The sequence below is a fragment of the Mus caroli genome, chromosome 2, assembly GCF_900094665.2.
Source record: "Mus caroli chromosome 2, CAROLI_EIJ_v1.1, whole genome shotgun sequence".
Taxonomy (NCBI): domain Eukaryota; kingdom Metazoa; phylum Chordata; class Mammalia; order Rodentia; family Muridae; genus Mus; species Mus caroli.
This window is the reverse complement of record NC_034571.1, coordinates 13,173,983-13,200,125: the sequence shown is the minus strand read 5'-3', so window position 1 is coordinate 13,200,125 and position 26,143 is coordinate 13,173,983. Positions and strand designations below refer to the sequence as shown.

Here is a 26,143-nt window from a genome sequence, read left to right as displayed (position 1 = left end):
TCATACACAAAGGGCAGCTGCTCTCTAATAATACCTAGGCCCTCAGAATCATACTTGGACTACTGGGACATTCAGCATCATAGGCAAAATAGCTGGATTCTCTGCTCCTTTAACATTGGACATCCATAGTGGAACTCCCTATACTCTATTGCATAAGCCAATCTAATACGGCCCTTTTTATAATTTATATTCATTCTCATCATTTGTTCTTCTGGAGAACTAATGCATTCTGCTTTCCCCAGAAACAAACCATTGAGCTGCAATCCTCCTTGAGTCAGCTCAATCTGACTAGTTTATTCAAGTTTGTGCTCAGAGTATGTCCATCCATTATTTTGAGGAGCAGCAATCTGCTTTCAGTGTTAAATATATCTCACACTCTCCAACTTCTTTAAAACCCCTGAGATTGAACAATCTTCTTTACCTCTGAAGAAAAACAGTAAATATTTTTGACACAAGTAACCTACCCATTTTAAATTTCAAGTCAATTAGAGTACAAGACTAAAGGGACACACACATTTCAATCATTGGATGGCCAGGTGATGTCAACTTCAGCCACCATCAGTACTATTGACTAGTGACCATTCAGCTACTTGATCGGGAAAATTTTAAGAATGTGTATTTGATTACTGAAATATATCACTGCTGTGGAAAACGTAATTCATGCCATGTTTTCTGTAGAATAAGGGATGAAATTATGACCAAGGTTTAGCATGTTCATCAATCCCTGTAGAAAATTATACATCTATATCAGGTTCTGGTCTTATGGACTATGGATATTCTTAGTCATATTAATCATTTGACAAAAGAATAAATTGAAATCTCTTTTTACAAGCACATTAGTTTTACATGTTAGCCTGTCTAATTATGCCTATTTGTTCATATCTAATATCTATCTATCTATCTATCTATCTATCTATCTATCTATCTATCTAGCTAGCTAGCTAGCTAGCTAGCTAGCTATATATATATATGTACACACACATATTCACACTGATGCAAATCAGGATCTATACAAAATTTATCTCTTAGTGTCTATAGGGAACAAGTCTTTCTGAAGTTATAAAATATGGTATTTATAAATTATTGCTTTACCTTTGAAGTTTGCTGCACCAACTGCAGTTGAAACCAATCTGCGAGGACACACAAGGGCCACAACCATTGAACTGGAGACATGCTAAGAAACAGGAGAGCACAGCGTCATCAAGACTCACTGACAGTGAGGAGGGGACAGTGAGGAGGGGACAGTGAGGAGGGGAGAGGCCACACTAAAGACCACACCTGCCTCTGTGCACACCCAGGGTCAGGAGTCTCATGCTGGACAAGCATGACTAGGACTATGTGCTGAACACAATAATTATAACTCCAACTTATTAAACAGATCAGATTGTCAAACTTGAAAAATATTCTTCCCATCTCACTCTCTGAAATTGACTTACTGGGGAGTGGAGTCATCTCCACAGCTGAGATGTTGGTAATTTTGGACATTTGTAGTTCTACTCGGTGATATTCATAAATTGTTCTTCTTCGAACATCTATAAAAATAACAAGAGGAGAGTCAGCTTTGAATATTTCTCCAGTTATAAGCAAGAACATCTTAATAATAGACATGCAAGTGCTACCCATTCCTGAACAAAGCCACATCAGCTTTAATTGTTTCATTTTGCCATTGAAAATCTATGGGTCAAATCCTTCAAAATATGGAAACCTATCAAGGATCCTCTAAGGTCAATCATGTGGAGGTAGAGTGAGTGGGAGGCCTGCTCACTCAGGGAAATACCATATGTAACAATCTGTACTTCCTACAGAATTGATAAAAGACACTTTTGGTTATATATGTATAGTATATAGGGGTTTAATTTTGTAATTATCTTGTTCTTCACTGACTTTAAATTGAAGCTGTCCTAGGTGAGAAAGTATATATATTTTATTCATTATGTCACTCACTGAAAAGCTCGTCTTACTCATGAGACTGGAAAACAATGTTTAAAGAGACTAATCAAATTAATTTATTTTTGGTATAATTGAAAGAATCATATATATTCTCTTCAATCATTAATAACTGAGGAAGGAAAAACTTCCTCAGTATTTAGAAAAAAATAATCACTTCTTGATGATGTACATTTCCTTGAAGTAAGGAATCAGATCATCACATTTTGTCTTTAGCATGCATTCCTAATATATTTCTTTCCTGTGTGTTTTGCAGACACGTGGGAAATGCCCATCATATTCACTGATTTTAACACGTCAGTACACTGTTCATTCATATTCTGCTTTGGAAACCTCAGCTCGTGGCAGTAGTGAGGATGGGGATTCAATTGCCTGTACAGTCATCAACTATTTACAGGAGATGATTTTAACAAGGCTAAAATTAATGAGAATCATTTTGTTTTGGTGACCTGACAGTCAAGGACAGTTTCCAAATGGTTGCTTCTGTCACATTTGAGAGAGGACTCTGTTAAAAAAAAAAACCAACTCATTAGGGATTTACTCACTGGTTGGCCCTGCCAAGGCTGGTAGCTTTCATATGAAATGAAAAACATTTCAGAAATGTATTTAGCTCATGCGTCTTCCAGAAAGTAAGCCACAATAAATGTTTATTCCTTCAATTACTATCTTACAATTTTTTTTAGAAAAATTTAAGTTTGACTATAATACTTATCAATGAATGGCCTTTACAAATTAGAAAACAAAATAAAGTTTAACAGAGTAACACCAAGAGAAAATACAGTTCAGTGATGGAGATATTCTGGCAATATGATTCAATGTGTAAATGTTGCACTATTGGCTTGAGAAAGTATGACCAGTAACAGGGTAGGAACAATGTGTTCATTTACACAGAAACTCTACGACTCCTATCCCTTTCCACAGCCACCCCCACCAGTGGCTTCTTTTTCTTTGTTTTCCTGCATTCAAAGCAAATATTCACGAGAGAAGATAATGGTAACTTCTTGTATTGCCCTATCCTAATATTTACTAACTATCATAGTCCTTGGAATTGTCCAACACATGTTTTGCTACCATTTTCTTATTTGCATTTCCCAAGCTCAATGATTGGCTCCAAATGATTATATCATGTATTTGTTTTCCAGTCCAAATTGATCCCAGTCCTCAGGACCAGCTACTCAGGACTTGTGAACAGTAAGTCCCGTACATCATAAGGCTCATATACAGCATGGAGGCCCAGGGAAAGTAAACATAAAGAAAAACCAGGATACTATTTCAACAGTTAGAAGTTTCCCACCCAATAAGATAGTAACAGACTTTGGTATTAGTTGTTACAAAATGAAGCACGTAGAAAAACATTTTAATGTGTTAGCTATGAAATTTGGTTTTTTTTTATGTTGTACTTTCAGAAATTGTCAGTCAAACATTAAATAAAACAGCATAAACCTGGCTGGCCCGGAAGTAAGTGCTCATTTATACCTTACCTTGGGTACTTCCTTATCGTTCTTTCAGTATATTGCAAGATTTAGGATACTGCGTACGCCTAAGGGTCACGTGTTATCAGTTAATTTCTCATGTGTAAAGGAAATCAGCCCTATGGGAAAAGAACCACACTTCTTTCCCCTTTGTTCCTCAACCACCAGTCAGATGCTTAAATATGCTTCATTTCCTGGCCCCCCTCAGGAGTTATCTGCCTAGAGAATTAGAATCAAGGTTGGCAGAGGAAGACAGTGTGGCATCCTCACAGACTGTGTCATAGTTCTCCAGGTCCTAGAAAAGTACACCTCTATGTTCCGAAGACTTAGAGAAAGATTATGTAATGCCCACTTGCAATGTCATTAAATCTCATGTCATTAAATCTCATATCATTAAATCATGAGTGTCATTAGGCTCCTGCCATTAATTATATTATTTCTTTCAGAGAGAGAGAGAGAAAAAGAGATGACCGCGTCACGAAATGGAAATTAGTGGAACAGAGTATGATTGTTTTTCAACCTTAGAATCAAGTGTTGAACAAAACAAACCCAAAACAAACTCAAAAGAGTGGATAGCATTTAGGGCTCAATCATTTAGATGTCTGTTCTATACCACATTAGTCCAAACTACTGAGAAGCAAGTTTTCAATATCAAAATTCAGTTGGAAAATTAACATGCCAGCATGTTTATAAGTTGAGGTAACCAAGCTGGTTAAAATAACAATGATCCTTGTGTAGTAGGTAGGTGTAAATTAAACAAATACTTGAGGGAAGCAATTAATAAAATGATAGTAAAAGTTTGAGGGAAATAAAAACATATAAGTAAAAGAAGCATATAGTATCAAATTATAATTTAACAAACAAGCACAATTCTAACTGGGTAGCAAATTTCAGCAAAGATTGATATCAACATGTGCCCCCCTGCTTTATGGAATAATGCAGCTACTGAGAAGGGTCTTCAATGATAAGCACTACATTTAGTGATTGAGTGATATAAGAACACTTTATGTTCACACTTGCTTACTTACTTCAATTTATTCTGTCCCACTCAGCATCCAGCAAATATGCATTGAGCAAAGGAACATGCAAATGCCTGCACTTTAACCTTGTGTTAAAATTGTTTCTATGGTAGTTAAGATTTTATATTATAACCAACATAAATTCACTACTGTGAATAAATCAAAAAGCAATTTAAGTAAGTAAAAAACTTGGTCTTGCTTGGCATATTTGGGCTCAGATGAAAAGTCAGTGAAGACACAAAAATTTAAATGAAATAGTTTAACTGAGTTTCCAAGGGAGAAGTTTCTTGTTTATGGCATCCCTAGAGAAGTTCTCAGATGTTTAAGGTTTATGAATTAGAGCTTTCTTTTCTTTTTTTTTCTTAATTTTTTTAATTATATAAATGCATTTTATACATCAAACATATTAGTCATATTGAGTATTTTGGGAATCAAATAATACATAAAAATTTGTTCAACTTTTGTATTCATATCCTTTCATACCCTAAAAATATCATTTTTATAGGATATTTTCTTTATTTTTATTATTATTTATTTATTTGTTGTTAGATATGTTCTTTATTTACATTTCAAATGTTATCCACTTTCCTGGTTTCCCCTCCAAAAACCCCCTATCCCTTCCCCCCTCCTGCTGCTCACCAACCCACCCACTCCCACTTCCATGAAATGCAAGAAGGAAGACCAAAGAGAGGATACTTGGATCCTTCTTAGAAGGGGGGACAAAATAACCATTTCAGGAGCTACAGAGACAAAGTTCAGAGCAGAGACTGAAGGAATGACCATTCAGGGAATACCCCACCTGGGGATCCATCCCATAAACAACCACCAAACCCAGACACTATTGTGGATGCCAACAAGAGCTTGCTGACAGGAGCCTGATATAGCTATCTCTTCAGAGGCTCTGTCAGTGCCTGACAAATACAGAAGTGGATGCTCATTGGGCAGAGCACAGGGTCCCCAATGAAGGAGCTAGAGAAAGTATCCAAGGAGCTGAGGGGTTTGCAGCCTCATAGGAGGAACAACAATATGAACTAACCAGTACCCCCAGAGCTCCCTTGGACTAAACCACCAACCAAAGAAAACACATGGTGGGACTCATGGCTCTAGCTGCATATGTAGTAGAGGATAGCCTAGTCCATCATCTATGGGAGGAGAGGCCCTTGGTCTTGTGAAGGTTCTATGCCCCAGTATAGGGGAATTAGAGTTTTCTAACATCCAACGAATTCTGTGTTCTGTGGGGTTTTTTTGTTTGTTTGTTTGTTTGTTTTTAAATTCGCCTCTGTGGGCTGGGAGATTGGATAGTGCATGAGCACTTGCATAATTCACAAAAGATAAGTCTGACTCCACACCACTCACTTAGGAAATGGCTGTGGCTGGCTGCTTATCAGCCTTTCTGGGGAGTGTGCAGAGAGACACATCCCCGAGTGCCTGGACAACCGGTCTCTAGGAAATGCCAAGTTTCAGGTTCAGTGACAGGCTCTCTCAGAGTAATAAGGAAGAGAGTGACAGCGGAGGATACACATGTCCTGTCCTGTTATGCTTTCTGTATGGACACAGAAGATATGCCACAAGCACACAGATAGTGAAACAGACACACATTCAAACACAAAAACACATTTTCTCATGCATATTTACTCATACATACAAACACATTCTTTTACACACACAGATGAACATTTTCACACAAACTCACACACACACACACACACACACACCACACACACCACACACACACACACACACACACACACACACACACACATATTGACCCTTTGGTGAGATAGCAAATGCCTGAGAATCAAAGGAGCTAGTGGTACAGTGCTGCAAAGGGAAGCAATTTTCCGTTCTACAGAATGAATAATTTTGAAAGGCTTTGTACTTGGATAGAATGGAGATCAGCTTACACCATTCACTGCAGATTTATAGGCTGATCTGGCCTAAGTGAACTTAAGAGAGGACTTTGAAAATAATAAATGAGGCTCTTCTGGAACACTTGAAATGCAAGCACTGTGAAATAATTTAGAAGAAAGAAAAATCACACAATTGTTTGTGTTTTCCATCTCACATCAAAAGTTATAATTGTTAAATTACAAATGACTGTACCCTACCATCAAATCAAAATTATAAATTATTATTTATGTAATTATTTATGTATTATTTCAAATTTACTGTTGAATGGGTACACTTATACTTGAAAATTCATCATCAATCATATTTAATTCCTAAGTTATTTTAAAACTGAAAATAATATTTATGTAAATATTATACATGGCTGTCAAAATTTGATTTAAATATATGTAGGCACAAGTTTATTTTGCCATGTCTAGTACGGCATCCATTTGTCACATGTTGTTCTTGAACTTAAAATTAATTAATTAATTAATTAAGTATAATGTAAAATCTAATGTTTCAGGTTTAGTAGGCAAATAGAAGTGTGTCTCTGTCACATTTACATATGGAAGAAGCTTCCGGTCGTGTAGAACCTGGTGAACAAGGAAGGAGCCGCTCTGGGTCAGGGTGCTGCTCTGCTATCATGTCTTTGAGAATTAAAGCTAAAGCTTGTTTTACATAATCATGACTAACTCCTTGGAACAGTTGTCATGTCTCCAAACATGGGAAAATATTACTCCTATGTGAAAACTTGTACAAATGAATGTCTTCCAGAGCTCAAATACAAGGGAATTTTGAGACACATTGCTATACAAATTAACTGAAGGTTTCTTTTTTTTTTTTTTCTGGACACTAGAGGGTGTCCTCATTGAGATGTGTAATATAATAATAGAACAAAGGCACAGGATAGCATAAGCAAGGTCAACATATTTGACATAGGAATTACTGATAGAAAAGAGCTTAAAAAGTGACAGATAATATTGATGAGGAAAAGCATAGACAGACATATGCTAAGAGATTTGTACACTGTCCCTCTCAGGGTTTGTGATAGAAAACTTTCAGGCAGACCAGCAGCTATATAGTTAAGCTTCCTTGCTAAAACTATTTGTGTGTTAAAATAAGTTTCACAGTTTTAAGTTCCTTTGGTTTTGTTTTTCAGGAAACTATGAATTTTCTACTTCTATTTCAGGAAATGAATTCCTTGTTTAGCTCAAAGGGGAGGGGGCGGGGGGCAGTGAGGCTGGATGAAGAAAGTCAGTCAGCCCCAGAAGTTAAAATTGAATATTGGAATACTAAGTGTGAGGAGAGAGAAGCAAGTCCACGTCGTTAGCAAATGTTAACATGAAAGGGACATCTGTGACGAATCACTAGAGAGTTAACCTAACTATGAAATGAAGAAAATTACCCATTTCTTGGTTTAATAATTGCTTATTCTCAAAATACACTCAGTGAGAAGAGGAGAAACAAAATCTACAGAGGGATTGTTCCCAATAGTGAGACTTCCTAACATAATTTTGCAAGGGACTTAAATATTCACCTATATTCTGTTAGCATAAGTAGCAGTAACTAATGAATCTCTAGAGATTACCTTATTTTCTAGGATTAGAGGATGGGGGTAGTGGTCATGCTTTGTATTACAGAAACCTTGTGCTTTCTATATTCTGACATTTAAAAGTGTGTATTTATTTTCTCTTTTAGCTGATCATTAAATTCAACTGTGCTTTTCTTATACAGGAGCTTATATGGCAGACTGCTGTACTCAGTAATGTGTGGATACGTTGTTGAAGAGAGTAACATTTTCCTGCTCCTAGGATGATTATAAAGCAGAACACATCAATTCCCATGTTTCATTATGGCCTGATACAGCATGAGGAGGGGAGCATTAGAGACTCCATTTCTTCTTGGCTAATATTTTTTTCCTGCAGAATGAATAGTAAGGTCAACAAGAGCTGTGGGTGCCATTCCAAGTAGGCAGCTGCTGGGGAACGGAGTGGCTCTGAGCTCTAAGGCTTGGTAATGTTTGTGAAGTGAATACTGAATCCTAGGAGCATACAGAATCTGTTCAAAAGGTTCACCAGGATTTGACCAATTTATTTAATGAAAAATATAAATATTTTAGAGAATTCTTTCCCATAAAATGATCATTTTACAGCCTGAGCCTGCTTCCTAAATCACATTTTAGGAGCCTAATTCTAAGCACAGTCATTTGATCAGGAAAAACACAAATACAATATCACATATTAAAAGATCTTTCTAGAATATAATATTTTGTTCTTTGGTGGATTTGTTCTTTCTAAACCAGTGTATCAGGATGGCTGTGGGGATACATTGCCTTCTGAGCAAGTGGCACATAAGCCCCTTCCACAGATGGAAAGAAACAATGATTAAGCCAAAGCCAGAGTTCTCCTTTTTTCTCGAAGAATAAGTGACTGAGTCATGCCTGATTTAACTGAGAGTGAGAATGTGCAGACATCCTCTCCCAACAGTGGCAACCTTGACTTTCCAGGGCTCAGTCTCCTATTTAAGAGTTCTCTCAGGAAGCCTTTATGTTGCCTTACACACACGAATGCATCTTTGCTTTATTCTCAGTGCAATTAATTTTCTGAAAAATCTGCTTTGATTTAATATTTTCCTTGAATATTACCTACTGAAGTCTCTCAGATAACAAGGAGAGAGCCGATGGAGGGTATACGTGTTCTTAACTGAGTAAAATCTTCACTTAAATAAAAAGCCATCTTGTGCTGGGAGAACCCTTGAATGTTAGCAGTCACACCATCTCTTTGGAAAGCCTAGTTTCCACTCCATTTACTTCTTGCAATTGAGAGATGACATAATTAAACAAAATCATTTCAAGTCTGTTCCAAGCAGTGTACATATGTGATAAATTAAGTCAACCCCTAATGAAATAAAGGAAGGGCTTGAAATAAAGGAAGGACTTGAAAATGGGGAGCTACATGATCTACCTCCTAAATGAACTTTTCTACTACTCCTTGCTTTAAATAAATATATTTGAGGGAAGAAACAATCGTTCCCAGGATTTGCACCCGAAGGGTTATTTTGGCAGTAAAGTAGAAGAGGTTTATCAGAACATTTAGAAGGTGGTCAGAACCACACAAAATATAGCCAACACAAAAACTTTCTCTTTTCTCTTTCTTGTTTTGATGCTTTGATGAATACAGGGCCTCTGCACATACTAAGTGCATTCTCTACTCCTATGCATATCCCTAGCAACATTTTAATTTGCAGAATTCATGAACAACTGTGCAAACAATGAATGTCTTTTGACTCTACAAATTATAAACAGCATCAGCAAAAATATTATTTTCAAAAAGGAGAGATGTGTCTTCTCTGGTAGATGCAGTTTCATTTATATATTTATTTGCTTAAATTCCCTGGTTTGATAAAACATGTTAACTATAAAATGGCACAAACCATTTTTCTCATAAAATTATTAAAAGTTAATAAACAAATATGGGACACTGTAGGACTGTCAACTAAATAATTGTCACTGTTTTACAACCATTTTGCTACTACTGCTGTTGTTAGTACAGAACTCTTTAATTGAGCATCTATGCCAGAGTCTTAAAAACAGCCACATTTAAATGTCTTTATATGGACCTTGTCTTTTCTCTTTAACTAAGTTTATCAATTCAGGAGTAATGGAGATAGAACAACCCAACCAGAGTTATTAATATAAACCGCATAATAGAATTAATAAGTAACCTTTAGCGTAGTGAGTTTTTCTGAAGTTCACCCATTTGAGGTCATTGCTCTTAGAATTGAACCCCATAGAAGAATCTGCTCTTAATTACCCCTCTTCTACCTACTGGGTATTTGCTGGATCCTGTGGACAACGACAAATGCATCAGACAACCCGACTTTCACTGGATGGTTGGTAGAACTTATCTGTGTGACCAAGACAGGGATCTAGAAAAGAAGCAGAAGATGTCTATGTATTAGACCAGAATGGTACTCAGGCATAGGGGTGTATTCATCATATTTAATGAATAAAATAAAATAATAGAGATAAGTGACTAGAGAACAAACATGGTATTTCACAGAAAATAGATGTCAATGTCTCAAATTACATCTGTTTAATGCTAACAATGAGATATAGTGACAGAAAGCATCAGGTCATGTGTTGGGCAAATTGATAGTGATAAAAATAGATTCTCAGAGATATTATTGCTGTTAGGAGCTATGAAAATATCATGCACAAGTACACCATGACTCATACTGACTGTAATTTCTGTAAGAGAAATTATTTATTATTATTATTATTTGTTTTCATATGAAACTTTATTCTATATTTAATTTTATAAAAAATATAAGCTCCTGTTTACAAGTCTATAAACATGAAGACCTATTAAAAATAAGGATATTAATAAAATATATTTAATCATGCTATCACTGATGACCATACTAATCATATAATGCATGACTGCTTAAATGTATAGTTAAGTCAATCAGGTGTAATGCTAGCAGCTTTTTTAATGGAAGTGCCTAGGAAAACTTATAAGGTGATAGAGAATTTCTCAGGTCTCATAACCTGAAATTGAAAGTTAAGGAAGCTAAAGATTGTGATATGGCACATACTTATATTTTCAGCTGAAAGCCTAGGACACATTGATACATGAAACATTATCAGTTCCAAATTAGAACTTCTTTGTAGTTCTGGATTTAGGAAAGATTCCACTGAACAGGCTTACTGTATTTATTACTAGATTCACACACACACACACACACACACACACACACACACACACACCCCAAGAAACAAACAACAAAAACCCAGAAATAAGCCCATATTCAATAACATGTCAGGGAATAAAAAGGAGAAATGCACTAGAAAATCCCCCAGTAGAAAGATTGGGGCTATCCATGGATAGTTTAATAAGAAATGTATCTGAGGGGCCAGGGAAACATCTTGTAAGGTAAAAATATTTGGTTTTTGATAGCCTGAGTTTTAATCTCCTGAATGCATGCAAAAAATGTGACACAATGGTACACATCTTCCTCCAGCAAGATAGGATCCAATGGACCCAGAGAGACCTGGCCTCAAAATGTGGGAATAGACTCTTGAAAAGTTATCAACTGACTTTTACAGACACTAAAGTAAAGTTTGTTAGAAGGACATATTTAATGTGATGTTCCTGTACCAGCCATAATAAGCAGCGTAGGGATATGAGGAAAGGAAGCTGGACTGGAGGAAAGATGTTTATTTTTTCCTGTGACATCCTGGAATTGTCAAAGGCTATTTTGTTGAACTTGACAGATAATCTTATTTCGGGACTTTGTGGAATCATATTCAAATCACATTTGGGAATGGTGTTTCCCATTCACATGATTTCAGTTACATTCTTCCATCCTTTAGGTGAGGGTTGACTATTGCAAATTTTATAACAGCTTTCCCCATTCATAACAATGTAAGGTGATATATTTCATGTTATGACTTAGAAATAAGGGCTCAGTATTAATGTATCACCTTTCTTTCATAAGCATTTCAACAATTTGGATTTTACATGTCCCTTAAAAGACTATGTGTCATAGGCGAGTCACCAGGGTGGTACTTTGGGAAGTGATGGATCTTTGAGAAGAGGTAAAGCCTAGTGGGATACGGTTAAGTAATTGTGGCCTTATCTTCCAGGAGACTGTGAGATATGTTCCTCTTTCCTCTTGTTGTCTGGCTAATAAGGTAGCTGGTTTTTGTTTCTGTTTTTGTTTTAGTTCTTCTGTGGGTTCTCCAGCATGGCCATCTGGCATTGCACCAGAAACCAAAGGCAAAGATTTTACCTAATTCTGGATTGGAACAATCAATAAGAGATTGAGGACATAGCTAAATTGGTTGAGTGATTGCCTAGCAATCATGAAGTCCATCTAAGTTTCAATTATCAGTACCAAAATAAAGGGTACAGTGATTTATGCTTGTAATCCAGCACTGAGAAGGTAGGGGAAGGATAATTAGAAGTTAAACGTCATTTGGGGGACATAATGTGATTTTGAAGGTATATGGGAGTACACAAAACTACCTAAAAATATGATCTCTAAAACAGAGCATCAAAATAACTGGTTTTTCTTTACAATTTATTCATGCCAGATATTTTTTTATAGTGACAAAAGTTGACTAACATACACATTGTATTAGTGCCCAGTATCTATACTCTAGGTTTTGAAGTAACATAATGTTACTGGTACTTAAAATAAACTCCCAATCTGACAAAGAAAAAAAGCATATAGGCATATAATCAAAACCTCTCTGCAAAATTATATTTTAAAGAAAAGTTTAGAATTAACATTAAAGTTTCTTTGATGGCATTGGTCATTTTTTCCAGTCTGCAACACTGTGAGTTATGGGATACAGTAGCAGATAATTTTGAGGTGTTAAAATACTTCTTCTTCTACAATTTTCAGGATGGAATTAACAATGCCATCAACTGAGTGGTCCTACTGTATTGAAATGTACATTGTGTATACACAGCAGGCCATGTTTATTGGGTCACATGTCTTAGTCCCTGCATCCTTTGAGCAATTTACCTCCAGATTATACATTCCAACTTTCTACCTCTTTCCCATCTCTTCCCTTCTCAAGCCTCATTTATTTTCATTTTGTTTTTCTCTGTCTCTTTACTTTCTTTTACTTTCTTCCTTTTTATTTTACCTCCATGTCTATCTTCCCCTCTGCTGCTTTTTCCTAGTGTGGATATATTATACTCATGGGCTCAATTCAAGTCTTCTTTTGTCCATATTCCTTGCTATATGATTTTGTAGCAAGTGCTAGTAGGCATTTTTAGTTCCTTTCTTGGTCCTTGTCACTGTCTTGAAAGGTTATATTGTTAATTTATTATGTAATCAAGAAAAAGGTATGTTTGTTGTTTTGCCTTGTTTTGTTTGCTTCCAAGAAGAGTTCATTCTTGACTAGCTCACTGCTGGTCAGTCTCCCAGCTAATAGGTGACACACAAGACATAATGACACATTTAAGATGAGTATGGTCTGACTTTCCTCTACAAGGAGGAGAGTTGAAGAAGTTGTCTCTAATAAGATGACTTTACATCAGAAATTAAGGGAGTGACTATCAGAAATGGAAAGAATTACTGGAAACTAAATTTTGTCCATTTGCTAATCAGCAATAGGGTACCTAGTAATGTAATATTAGAAACATCGACAAAAAGTCCTCAAGAGACCTGACCTTTCTATTTTAACATTTTATGTGTATGAACCTTTAGTTTTCTACCCTTTATTCCTAGAATGGCAGATCAAATTTCTGTTATTCAGTAGGAAATCACACACACACACACACACACACACACACACACACACACACCCCACACACACACACACACACACACACACACACACACACACACACAGAGAGAGAGAGAGAGAGAGAGAGAGATTTTCAAACTCGTTTTTCTTCACAAAATATTACCTAAAGTAAAAAAGATTCCCTATAATTATATTAAAAGAGAAGAGATTTAAGTTTAATACAAAATCCTTTTGATTTCCTGAATATGTTAATGATCCACACAAATATTATAATTCCTTTTATCTTACAGTTACATATATCATCAATAAAATTGATTATGTGAAAGCAAAGTTGTAATTATCTTAGAATTTAAAGATAATTTTGTAGCATAATATAGGGGTATATACCTGCATACCAGCACAAGGAGAGCTGGGTCAGGAAAAAGCATGAATAAGAATTTGACCTGCATTATAAGACATCAAGATAGCAAGGCACAAAACAGAACCAAACCAAACAAACACAAAAGGCGGGATGACCCATGCCATAGCCATATTCTGTTGAAAACCCTGAAAATAAATAAACAAGTGAAGCTGATAAATAAAATCAATTTGTTTAATGAAAGTGGGACTTGAGACTATTTCTACACAAGTTAGTGTGGACCTTGAGTGACAAGAAAGAAGAAATTACGAAGAGAAAACTATGATGCACACATTTTTCTCTATTTTGCACTATTGAAATCTATGCTTGGTGATTCCTAGGTTTCATTTGCCTTAAGAAAAACACATGTGATTATTTTAATTTGTAATTTTCTAATATTTATATGTTGGCAACAAACTTCATGCATTCCTCATGCACCATAAAATTCACAAACAACCAGTGTATACTCCAATTTAAAGGTGACTTATCCTTGAACTGGTGAATAAGTGATACCACTTCATGTGAAAGAAGACAAGGCATTGGGTGCCCACGTGGCAGAGCCTGTTTTTCCTGCCTCAGGACACTCACACCAGGGTAGGTATTACATTTGAGAAGAAAGCCAGATAAAGGATCTTGCTGAAACATGTTCTGAGGATAAATAAGGGAGTATGTCGTATTTGAGGACGGAGGTGGAGTGACTCATGGCTTTAACCACAAGGACCCAGGGGTTCTTAGGCTGTGGAATGTCAGGGCAGGGAGAGTAGATAGCTTTGAAAATTGTCAAGAAAAGTACTCTAGGAAAAAATACTCCCTCCCTGCCATAAAACATTAAAAGGAAACCACAAATAACAAAAGAAGCACACACACACAAACATAGACACAAGAAGCATCATCAGGCTCACACAAAGGTCCTGAGAGCAATATAACCTGGCATGGACAGGATCAACAATAGAGTAGATAACTTGAATCTAAAATGATTTTCTATATAGTGTTAATTTTTCTTTCCTATTTTGCTATTTTTTCACTATTTCTTTTACCCACTGTATCTGTTATCAGAACAATTCAATTTATCACTTTCCTACATTTGGAGAGGAAATACAAAGTTTAAAACATTAGGGACTTTCCAATATGGATAACTAAAGATATATATCCCAATATATGAATGATGGGATAATAATAATAAAGCAATTGAAATATAATTCACATATATTAAAATTCAGGGAATTATCTTTGTCAATATTTTCCATGTTCATGTTTCATAATGAGATTCTCATTAGCTTTTATTCTTTTTTTTTTTTTTTGGTTTTTCGAGACAGGGTTTCTCTGTGTAGTCCTGGCTGTCCTGGCACTCACTTTGTAGACCAGGCTGGCCTCGAACTCAGAAATCCGCCTGCCTCTGCCTCCCGAGTGCTGGGATTAAAGGCGTGCGCCACCACGCCCGGCTTAGCTTTTATTCTTTCCTGACTTTCCAAACATTGATCTATATCTACACACTCATACACACACATATTGTCTATACACATATATTAATTATATATTATATATACATATGTTATATATGTATGTATAGACATATATGCATACTTATATACTTATATATTTCTGTATGTGTGCTATATATCATATATGTGTGATATATGTGTATATATCACACATGAAATTACATACATATAATTTTTCTACTTACATTTATAATTTGTTGGTTATATATGTGTGTATATATATAATTTATATTATATTTATACACATCAAACATTTTTATTCATATAGCAACCAATATAGAAGACATGTACTTTATACCTAAATGATAATTCTCACCATTGAGTACTTTTAGGCTTCTATATTTTTCTTTCATGAATTGTACAACTTCAACAACTGTTAATCTTTAAGAGTTCCAGGCTATAGCCAAGCATGAAGGGTCATCATAGCTAAAATAAGAGGAATAGTCCTCAAAGGAAAAAAGAATAACTGCAAAAGGGATTCTCTGAAACCGAGAACTGGATGGCCTTGGTGACTTATTAATCAACTATGCTTTCCACCGAAGAAGTAGTCAAAGCCACAGTGAGGAATATCAGTTTTAAAAACTTCAGTGGTAGAAGAGATTGTCAGTGATTTCACCTAATAAATAGTCACGTTTCTCCTTAGTGAACCTCCTCTAAGACTTGCTGTTGGAGAAAATTGGTGTGAAGGCTTGTTCCTAAGCTGTGTGGGTATCTATTATCTGTGATGTCCATGTATGTGGTTTTTAAATTGCATTACAATAACTTAGTATCCAACATTATCTCTTAAATGAATTTACCAAGTAGAAAGGATAAAGTCCATAATTCATAATAAGTAATCATTTTGTTTTCTAATTTCTTGTCTAGCCCATGTTCTAGTGAAGAGATATAGGCAGTGAGAGAAGCTTTTACACTAAGGTCGTGTAGCAGGGGAGCCAGCATCACCTGCTGAGACAGCAGCAGCTTCAAGGACACACTCTGGAGATAATACATTGCTGGGAGGAAGCATTTTCCTTGTGAGATTATCAATAGACTCCATTGATTGGGTGTAAGGATCTGCATCTGTCTCAGTCAACTGCTTCTTGGGCCTCTCAGAGGACAGCCATGCTAGGCTCCTGTTTGTAAGCACACCATAGCATCAGTAATAGTGTCAGGTCTTGAAGTCTCCCCTTGAGATGGATCCCAAGTTGGGCTGGACACTGGAACTCCTTTCCCTCAGTCTCCTCTCCATTTTTGTCCCTGTCTTTTTGACAGGAACAATTCTGGGTCAGAGTTTTTGACTGTGGGATGACAACCCTATCCCTCCACCTGATGCCCTGTCTTTCTACTTCAGGTGGACTTTACAAGTTCCCTCTGCCCAATGTTGGGCATTTCATCTAAGGTCCATCCCTTTGTGTTCTGAGAGTCTTGCAACTCCCAGGTGTCTGGTACTTTCTAGAACTCCCCTCCCCCACCTCTCACTTTCTGAGGTTACACACTTTCATTCATTCAGCTGGCATTCAGGGCTTCCCCGGGGTAGTAGAGGGGAAGGGAAAGGGGGAACATGATCAAGTATTGGGGGGGTGATTTTTTACTTTTAACAAAAATCATTTTTCCTAATTTGGTTCAGCCCTAAGTAAACTGTTTTGATGTTAGCTAAATAAGCAACCAGGTGACAACAAGAACCTGGTTCTTATTCAAAATAGGATTTCGAACCTTTGGTTGAATAATGCAAGCCTACCACCTCAGAGGAAAAAACTGTCTGAGGGAATTTAGGCTGCTAATAGCAGTACAGCTGCAAAGAAGAGCTTGACAGTGCTGATGAACCAGTGAGAGCTATGTGCAAATATATACCTATTGTAGTTTAGGGAAAAGCAGCAATTCCCTAATGCAATCTCAGAAGAAGCAAGATTATTATGGGAAGTGGAAACGGATTTGGTTATTTCATGATAATTCTTTATCTACTCAGAACAATGAAAAAATGAATGCTGTTGGAAAAATGAATATTTGCAAACTTGGCAGAATGGGAGGGCCATTTGCGAGGTTGGTATGGGTGATTGATATGCCAGTGGTAACTAAGAGAAATGTAAATAACATATGTAATCACGACAGCAATGGAAATTAAATGTATTGCATGACATACAGTATTAGTTTTAACTTACAATATAATCAAGTTCTTTTTTGGTGAATTTATGTAAGGAAGATTTTTTTTTCTTCTCCCTTTCCCCAAACATAGTAAAATCAAGCAAAGCTGTCCTCAGTTTGTAAAGAACAATACTGGGCACAGCTATTTGTGCTTACTTCTCTTTTTACAATTTCCATTCTTGATTCTGGAAAGATACACAGGATTTTCTTATTCACATTGTCTATTGTTTCAATGATGGCTTTACAGACTAACTGGAATACCCTTCTGATTATGCTTGTATTTGTACAATTGGATAGAACCTAATATAAAGAATTTCTAACTTGTAAATATCAACAAAATTTATTGCAAACACAAATGACTTGGTTTATAAGTGATATGCATAGTCCCTTTGGAAAGAAAATGATCAAGGAACTAGGAACACCAAATAAACTGATTTAATTCTAAATTATCCTTTATTTAATCATGTGTCTAAGTACATCATTTACTCTCTTTCATTTGGTTTGCTTTGGAATAAAGTCACCATGTATTGTACAGAACCATCAACCCCCAGCATTTATTGCTCACTTCTGTGTTGATGCTTTGATGCTACAGAAAAGCGATGAAACATCCAGGAACTATTGAACACCTGGATCTACATGTGAAAGAACTTTGTAAAGGATGACAAGCTTTGAAGAGCAGTATTTCTTGCTGTCATGTGATCATAAATTATTTTCCTTGGAAGTGAAAATTTGCTACTCCCAAATTCAGAGGGACACTATACACTCATGTGCAATGTGTGTGATGAACAAAGTTGATGCTCAGATGTCATGCTTAGGAGACAGCCTACCTCATGCTCAGATGTCATGCTTAGGAGACAGCCACCTCATTTTCTAGAGTTGATTTCTCATTGTTCGGGAGTTTACCAACTAGACTAGGCTGGTTGGTCAGTGAGCCCTAGAAATTCATCTGTCTCCATGTCTCCAGTCTTAGAGTTACAAGTTTTTGTTTCTAACCCAAGTTCTGGGGAATCGAACTCATATCCTCATGCTTGCATAGTAAGAAGTTTACCAATTGAGCCATCTCCCTAGCTCTAGATAGTGACTCTTATTTTGAAAACATTTACAAAAAAGAAATTCAGAAAGATTTTTATGTGTGTGTGCCTTTCCGAGGATGGGACTTAGGGCTTTGGTTATGCTAGACAAGTCAACTATTCTAGCAGTCAACTACATCAATTTTGGAAGGACATTTTACACACAGAAAGTGATCTGAAATAAAAAGAGAGAAACTGCTTTCTGAAAAAAAAAAGGATAGAAAAGCAGATACTAGGTAGAGACCTCTGGGAACTCACAGGCCAGAGTAGAGAGTTATTGACACAGTCTTGAAAGTCAGGCAACATTGAACTGTCTGTCAGCTCACAAGTCCCTATGCGAACTCAGGAAAACCACAACAGGAAACTTTGTTTTTTATTAAAATGGACAAAGATGAAAAACATTCTAAAATGCCAACTGAGAACAGAGAAGGAACAAAAGAATTGCCTTGGACTCTGCAGTGGGAGACAGTCCTTAAGGACAGTGTAAATAAACATGGCAATTTTGATCATAGCAGTTAGAGAATGAGGCCAGAAAAAGAGAGGAGTCTCTGTTTTGACAATGTTGATGGTGGGTATGGGGGAACACATCAGACTTTCTGACCCTGATCTTTCCAGAAACGGTTTAAACCAACAGTGATAATTAAAACTATCAAAACCATTTCTAGATGTTTTGCAGACATTCCATCAAATCCCTTAGGCCACAATAAACTCTGGGAATGAATGCGGCTATTCTCTTCTAAGAACTATTCTCTCAGAACTCTTCCCAGCTTCAAGGGAAGGTGCTGGAATTAAGTGCATTGTATCTTAGTACAATGATGGCTAAACCTATCCCTGGACAAAGCAATGCAGAGCAAGGCACTGCTCTATCTTTCTGCATCTGCAGAGTGCCCCAAGCAAATAAAGTTCTGAGTGGCAAGTCTTGTCCAAATAATGAAAAGAAGTGACAATTGTTGCTTTTAAAAAGTTGTTGCATTTAGGTGAAATTTTATAGTGCCAACTTCATAGCATACATAGATTTCAGAAACGATGGTCACCATGAATCCTTTTATTATCATAACCATTTGAAAATCAGGGATTCTTAAAAAGCATCCTTAAATTTAAAAGAAGATATAGATTAAAACATCTTTTAAAATTTTTCTTTCTTAACTATTTCTTATAATAGTATAAAATATTCAATAATTACAGAAAATTAAGTGGCATAATGCTTATGATGTCAGAATATAAAATTGTATTAAAATTAACTATATGGCAAACATGCCCACTAATAATTTATATGTCAGAATAATTCTTGTAACCACTACTGCCTTAAAATTACATGTATAGTTCTTGTTACCTTTTCCCATATATTCTTCATCTAGCAAGTCGTCATTATACTGTCAACAAAGTCTGAAATCAAATGCACTGCTATTCTATTCTAAACATTCTACAAAGCTTAAGGTTACAATTTTGTAAATGTTCATTCTTTGTCAGTTTGTTAATATGAAACAAGATATAATTTAATTTCTCCTGTTCTCTTGGTCAGGAAGGTTCTACTAATTCTTCCTACTAGGTTTTTGTGAAAATTATAGGCATTACTTTCCTGAAACTCAGTATTAAAATCAACCATTTTCATATCAACTAATATTTGGGGACCAGAGTAAAATAAGAAATCAGCACACCAGACCTCCACTAAACCTAAAATTATAAATACCAAAGAATAAAAACGTCCTTAAAAATAATCATTCTTTCTTAGATATTCCTTATTATTATTTCCTAATACTCTAAATAATTTCATAACTTTATGGCTCATAAACTAATGATATCAGAATACAAAACAGAAGAAGCAACCCCATCTTAACCCACATGCTCAGTACAAGAAAAGGTTACTTGATTAAGCAAAAGGAACTAGTAAGTAAGAAAATGATCAGAAGTTCATAACAATAATATTTCAATAGTCAAAGGAAAGGTTATGGGTATGGTCAATGGGAAGAGGCATCTTTAATTTGTCACTTACTTCCTTGTATCCAAAGATGATGCGCCCGTCCATGAGGAGTGTGGCCTGGAATGTGAAGCTTCCCAGGTTGTAATTATCCTGCAGGTGGACATGGTCCCACTGGACAACAAGAGCTGTGCCTATAACCCAACAGGAGAAAGAAGAAACACAGGAGAAAGCTAAATGCCTCAATTCTGAAAGAGCAGCCATATGTACATGTATCAATCTGTCAAATCAGGACATTGTGCTATTTCAACTTTAAATGGATAACTGGGACTCTGTTTCCAAATACTATCTGGCATACAAAATTGCATACATACATATATACATACACATACATATGTATATACATTTAAAGATTGAGTGTACTTTAAATATTTGATAAAAATCTAAGCTTGCTGAGCAGTGGTGGTACATTGCTTTTAATCCCAGCACTCAGGAGGGAGAGTAAGGCAGATCTACATGAGTTTGAGGCCAGCCTGGCCTATAGAGTGAGTTCAAGGACAGGCAGGGCTATAAGAGGAAACCCTGTCTCAAAAGGAAAGAAAGGACACCTGAGTCTGGTGAATATTCTAGTTATTATAGATGGGGCAGCCAAGCTGTCCACTTCTGAAGCTGACCACTTAGGGAAAACCTACTTATGTGACTACCTACAGAAAAGCCAGCCTAAGGATGTATAGCTATCCCAAGGAATGTTTTCCCTCAGAGGACTTCAGCTGGCTATAGAGGAAGAACAGTTTGGAGCACACGGTGCTGGCTTTTAACTCACCTTCTAAGCCCCACAGCACTGGAACCTACTCAAGGAAGTCTGTGATCAGGAAAGAACAGCCAGGGCTCCCTCTACTCCTGTTCTCTTGGACAGAGAGAATCCCACTGAGAAGACCTCTCCCTTCCTCTGGAACCTTGGGGATTTCTTTAACTTTCTACTGGGAATATTTTTAGCCTCAAAAGGTATTCTCTACCCCTCCTTTTGAGACATCTTGCTGGCTTTTTTTTTTCTACATTCTGTTTTCCCCCCTCTGTATATTGTGAAATCTCATTACAGCACCTCAACTTTTTTTTTAATACAAGAAAACAAAACTAGATGGATACAAGACTGTACATTACTAACACTCAATCCGTGAGCTTTCTTGAAATTAGAGTGCCCTTTATCTGTAAATGATTCAGTTAGGGATCGTGAATTGCCTTCACCCATTACATCTCTCTAGTCTCCCTCAAGAACAATTTCATACACTGACACTGATATTCATTACATTGACTCTGGGGACACTCACAAGTCTTTTATCTTCTATCTTAAGATGCATCTAACAATTTGTACTTCTGCAAATTTCACTATAATTAGATTCAGAATAAGAATTTCTACGACAGCCCACACAGATTCTCTTCTCCTTATGCTCTTATATCCTATCAGAGGATAGAGGTACACTTTTAAAATTGTTTCAGTTTTGCTGGTATTAATTTGAATCCTTTGATTGAAGTGATATCTCACAAGCTAAGAGAGAGAGAGAGAGAGAGAGAGAGAGAGAGAGAGAGAGAGAGAAACACACACAAACACAGAAACACACACACAAATTAAAAATAAAGCAAAAGAAAATCAAACATAAGGTCATACTGCAGTTAATGTGGCTCCTGCTCAGCATGGTGGAATTTTGCTCTAGCAAGTTCATGAATGTAAATGAATGCTATCTCCTTAGATTTCCATGAGCCATTTTCTAAACAGCATGGTGGATTGAATAGATTTCAGATACTTTTAACCAATGCTGAGAAAAAAATCACAATCTTCACAAATCTTCACAAAAGCCAGGCTTACATATAAAAGACATAAAAATATCTTTTGCAAGATGTAATTTTACTCTTCTATTGAAAAGATCCCTTTAACAAAATGATGAGACTGCTTCTCCTTGATGCCTATATTTCCATCTTTGTTGCTTTGCTTTCAGGAGACCCAGGAGCAGCTTAGGAGGTCCTGGGCTGACTCCCCAGGCTCTGTAGAATGACACAGGCTGAAGCTGCTTTTGTGTACATCTTACTCGGGTGCCTCAATCTTTTCATGTTTACTACGAAACTGTGGAGGCAAAACATGAATTTGAAACAGTAATAGATACTCAGGTCACCAATGAGAATTCATGCTTTGATATTGTGGACATCATGCTTTCTTAAAATAGACCATGAACAGCTATGACATTTCTTTAGTTCTAAATGTTGGTTTTTATATTTGGCTATATCTATTGTGTATAGGTATATGTGTCATATTTTATATTTAATGCACACATATATGCACATATGCTCTCAGGATCTAACACATTACACAAAACTCTTTATATCAGAACTGTTAGAGTGATGCTTGAATAGCCCATATCAATACAACTTGGGGCTTATTTTGAAATATGGATTATTATCTACCTACAGAATTGATTTTCTGAAGTGAGAAGTCAAAAATTGTAATTTTATTTCAAAGGGACTCTAGAAATTTCAAGGCACATGAAAGTTATGAGTTACAGGCAAATCCTTATGGGAGGAGGGGAACCCAAAGAAGTGGTTTCATGAGTCTCAGAGAACCTGACCATTCAACTTCAAAGCAGAGCTGTGAACCTATAAATCCGGTCCTACAGCCCCCATGCTTCCAACTGTCCTGCCCAGCTTCACATTTTGAATTAGGTTTTCAACTCCATGCCAGTGACTTTAAGCAATTTGTGTGGTTGTTTGGCTTTCAAAATTTGCCTGTCTTTACTTCTTATTTTGAGACAAGTTCTCATTATGTTTCTGAGGGTGGCTAGCATTGAACTCATGCTATATTTTTGGCAGGTTATGATCTTGGTTTCGCCATTAGCTAGGATTATAGCTTGGGTCACCAGGTAGAGCAATAGTCTGTATATCTAGTAACTTCACAGGTGATGCTGAAGCTAAGAGTATGATACTTCTCATTCAGAGTCTTATAACCCTGTGTGTCCTGCCTACCCTCCATAGGTGACTCAGCTTGCTTTCTGGACAATGCTTCCCTCATTCCTTCCGTCTCATCCACAATGCTGGTGGATCACACAGCTCCTAATCTGATCAGCAGAGTCAACATGGTAAGATGTGATGAAGACAGTCATGTAGTCAGTAGACATTGGTTTGATAGAGAAGACTAGCCAGGTATACTTGAGTAGGGTAGTGAGCAAGAATGGGATAAGGTGGCAAGGGAGCAGCCAATAAAGGCTAATAAAGAGCCAATAAAGGCTCAAGAGATTGCACTTGGCTATAAGAATGAGGGAAAATGTGGTACTTAAACTAGAGTTTTCTTTTAAAGAAATCAATTCCAAGAGAACAAAACAAAACAAAACAAAATTTATGTGACAGAGAGTACAGGTTCAGAGGCATGTAGACAATTGTTCAGGGACTGGGGTGGGTGACAAAATAAAAAATGAGCAACAATATGAGAATAAAAGTCTTTGCTACTCCTCACTATCCTGAAAGGCCTCTGCCATATTATTCTACAAGGTGGAGACCTGTTGAAGGACTACCTTCTGCTGTGAAGCCCAAAGGGAGGCTCATATATATGAAATCCTGGAGCCGGGCCGAACTAGATGGATAAAATGTACTTATTAACAAAATTTACCTGCTTTCTGATTTTTCAAAATCATTTCTTTATGGTAGAATTAATAACATTCATTCTTGGCATTAAGAATGAGTCTAGAGCTAGATGAAAATTTTAAATAGTCTTGTTACTTTAAGTATTTTGATTAACTATATATTAATTTTTAAAAGATTTTAAAGGAATAGAAATATGTTTCTATTGAGATACAATTGTACAAATAACATCAAAACGTTGTTGAACTTGACCCTGGGACTTTTACCCATAAGGAAATAATCAGCCCTTTCATGGGTAGAGGTGATAGCTCTCTTTGTTACAGTTATCACTGTGTCTATGATATCATGCTTTAAATCTGGAAAATGTTAACACACACTGATAGCTAAAAGCTTTACATGTTCAATAATTTTACATGTGCAAGGGTCTTTTTATGTCTGCCATGTGTGTTTCACTCAGTTTTGATTGTGTACCTTCTGCCAGATTCTGCGGTACAGGTAAAGGTAGGCCATTAACTGCCTCCAAGTCTCTCTTCCTACCAGGGACACAATTCACCTGCACGCAGCTGCTTCCTCTCCTATAATGTGGGAAGGATACTTATTACCTTCAAGGGATTTCTGATTTGATACAAGAAAATACAATGGCTTCATATGCTTTGTGAAAAGGAGAGGTGAATATAAATAAGCATTTCAGTGCAAATTCTGGTGAAGGTATTACTTATGTCTTTGGTTGTGAACCTAGCCTTTAACAGCTGAGCCATCTCTCCAGGGTGAAGATATTTCTACCATACCGTTAATAATGGCTGAAAACAGCACAGCGTGGAAAAACACTTACTTTGTAGAGTGGCAGAGTGGCTTATTTTCGTGTTTCTGAATAATACTAATGGAAATACTGTTTAGCATAAATGTCTTCTTTGAGTTTTAAAATTTGCTAAATATTTCTATTAGTTTTGTTTACTGGAAGATCAAGGTTTTAAATTTCAAATTTTACTGAATAGTGCTGAGGTTGAACAATAATGGTAGACAGGTGAGCATAGGTGTCTTTTATAATTTGTTTTCTGCTCATCATAATGAATAATGATGGAGTAAAAGAAAATCATCAGCTGCTAAAGAACCTAGCCTATCGTTCAGAGAGCTGGGAGCTCTACTTCCCATCACGACCCTCCTGACTGGATTCTTAGAAGATATTTAAGCATAGATAGCTGAAGTGGAAATTTCTGGTTTCATTGGAGACACAGTTATGTCAATGATGTTTATCTGGAAGCTGTCTTATGAGAGGATGTTTTGCTGAAGCAGACATGTAAGTCTTGGAAAAAGTACAAGTAGAACTGAACAAACAGACAATAAAACTCTTATATTGGTTCTCCTTGCTACTCTTAGTTGGTCTTCACTGATCTTTGCTTGTCATAACTTCATAGAGGAAAACACACCAAAAATCTTCTTGTGGTATTCTGGCTGCTTCTTGCCATTTCCATGGACTCGAGCCAATTAGGCGAAGCCTTATGGTTTCTTCTGGATTGAGTGGCTGCTACTGATTTGTGCTTGGTGTTGGCAAATTAGACTGAAAGGCTGCTACTGATCTCGGTTTGATGTTTTGGACTGGACTGCTGATAACCTGACAATGAATATTGGAATTTCCGCAAAAAACTACTTCTAAACAGGTCCATATTTTCCTTGCCTCATTAACAATATTTCTCCCCTATCTTTGGTCCATTGGCTAAAAGTAAGTAAATTCGAAAAATCTAAACCAACTCATAGCCATCCACCGTAGTTTATGGAGGAGCCCAGACATGATTGGTGTTCAGCTCCCTGAATCATAATTAAATCACCTGATCATTAATGAATCAATCTTTTGATATTCAATATATAAGCATAACTAGAATAAACTAATGGTATTAAGTAGCTCCCCTTTTCTTCTGAGT

The 26,143-nt window shown here is 36.4% G+C and overlaps 1 protein-coding gene across 4 annotated transcripts in view; it reads right to left on the bottom strand.

Moving 5' to 3' along the window:
* Plxdc2 (plexin domain containing 2) overlaps positions 1–26,143 on the bottom strand; it is a 375,390-nt gene that overhangs the window by 90,967 nt on the left and 258,280 nt on the right. For all 4 annotated transcript variants that reach the window (XM_029470939.1, XM_029470933.1, XM_021154114.1 and 1 more), the window contains 4 exons: positions 20,676–20,794; positions 10,156–10,255; positions 1,437–1,532; positions 1,093–1,174 (listed from right to left, as the gene is read on the bottom strand). In XM_029470939.1, coding sequence (XP_029326799.1) covers positions 1,093–1,174; positions 1,437–1,532; positions 10,156–10,255; positions 20,676–20,794 — 397 coding nt within the window. The remainder of the gene's footprint in view (positions 1–1,092; positions 1,175–1,436; positions 1,533–10,155; positions 10,256–20,675; positions 20,795–26,143) is intronic.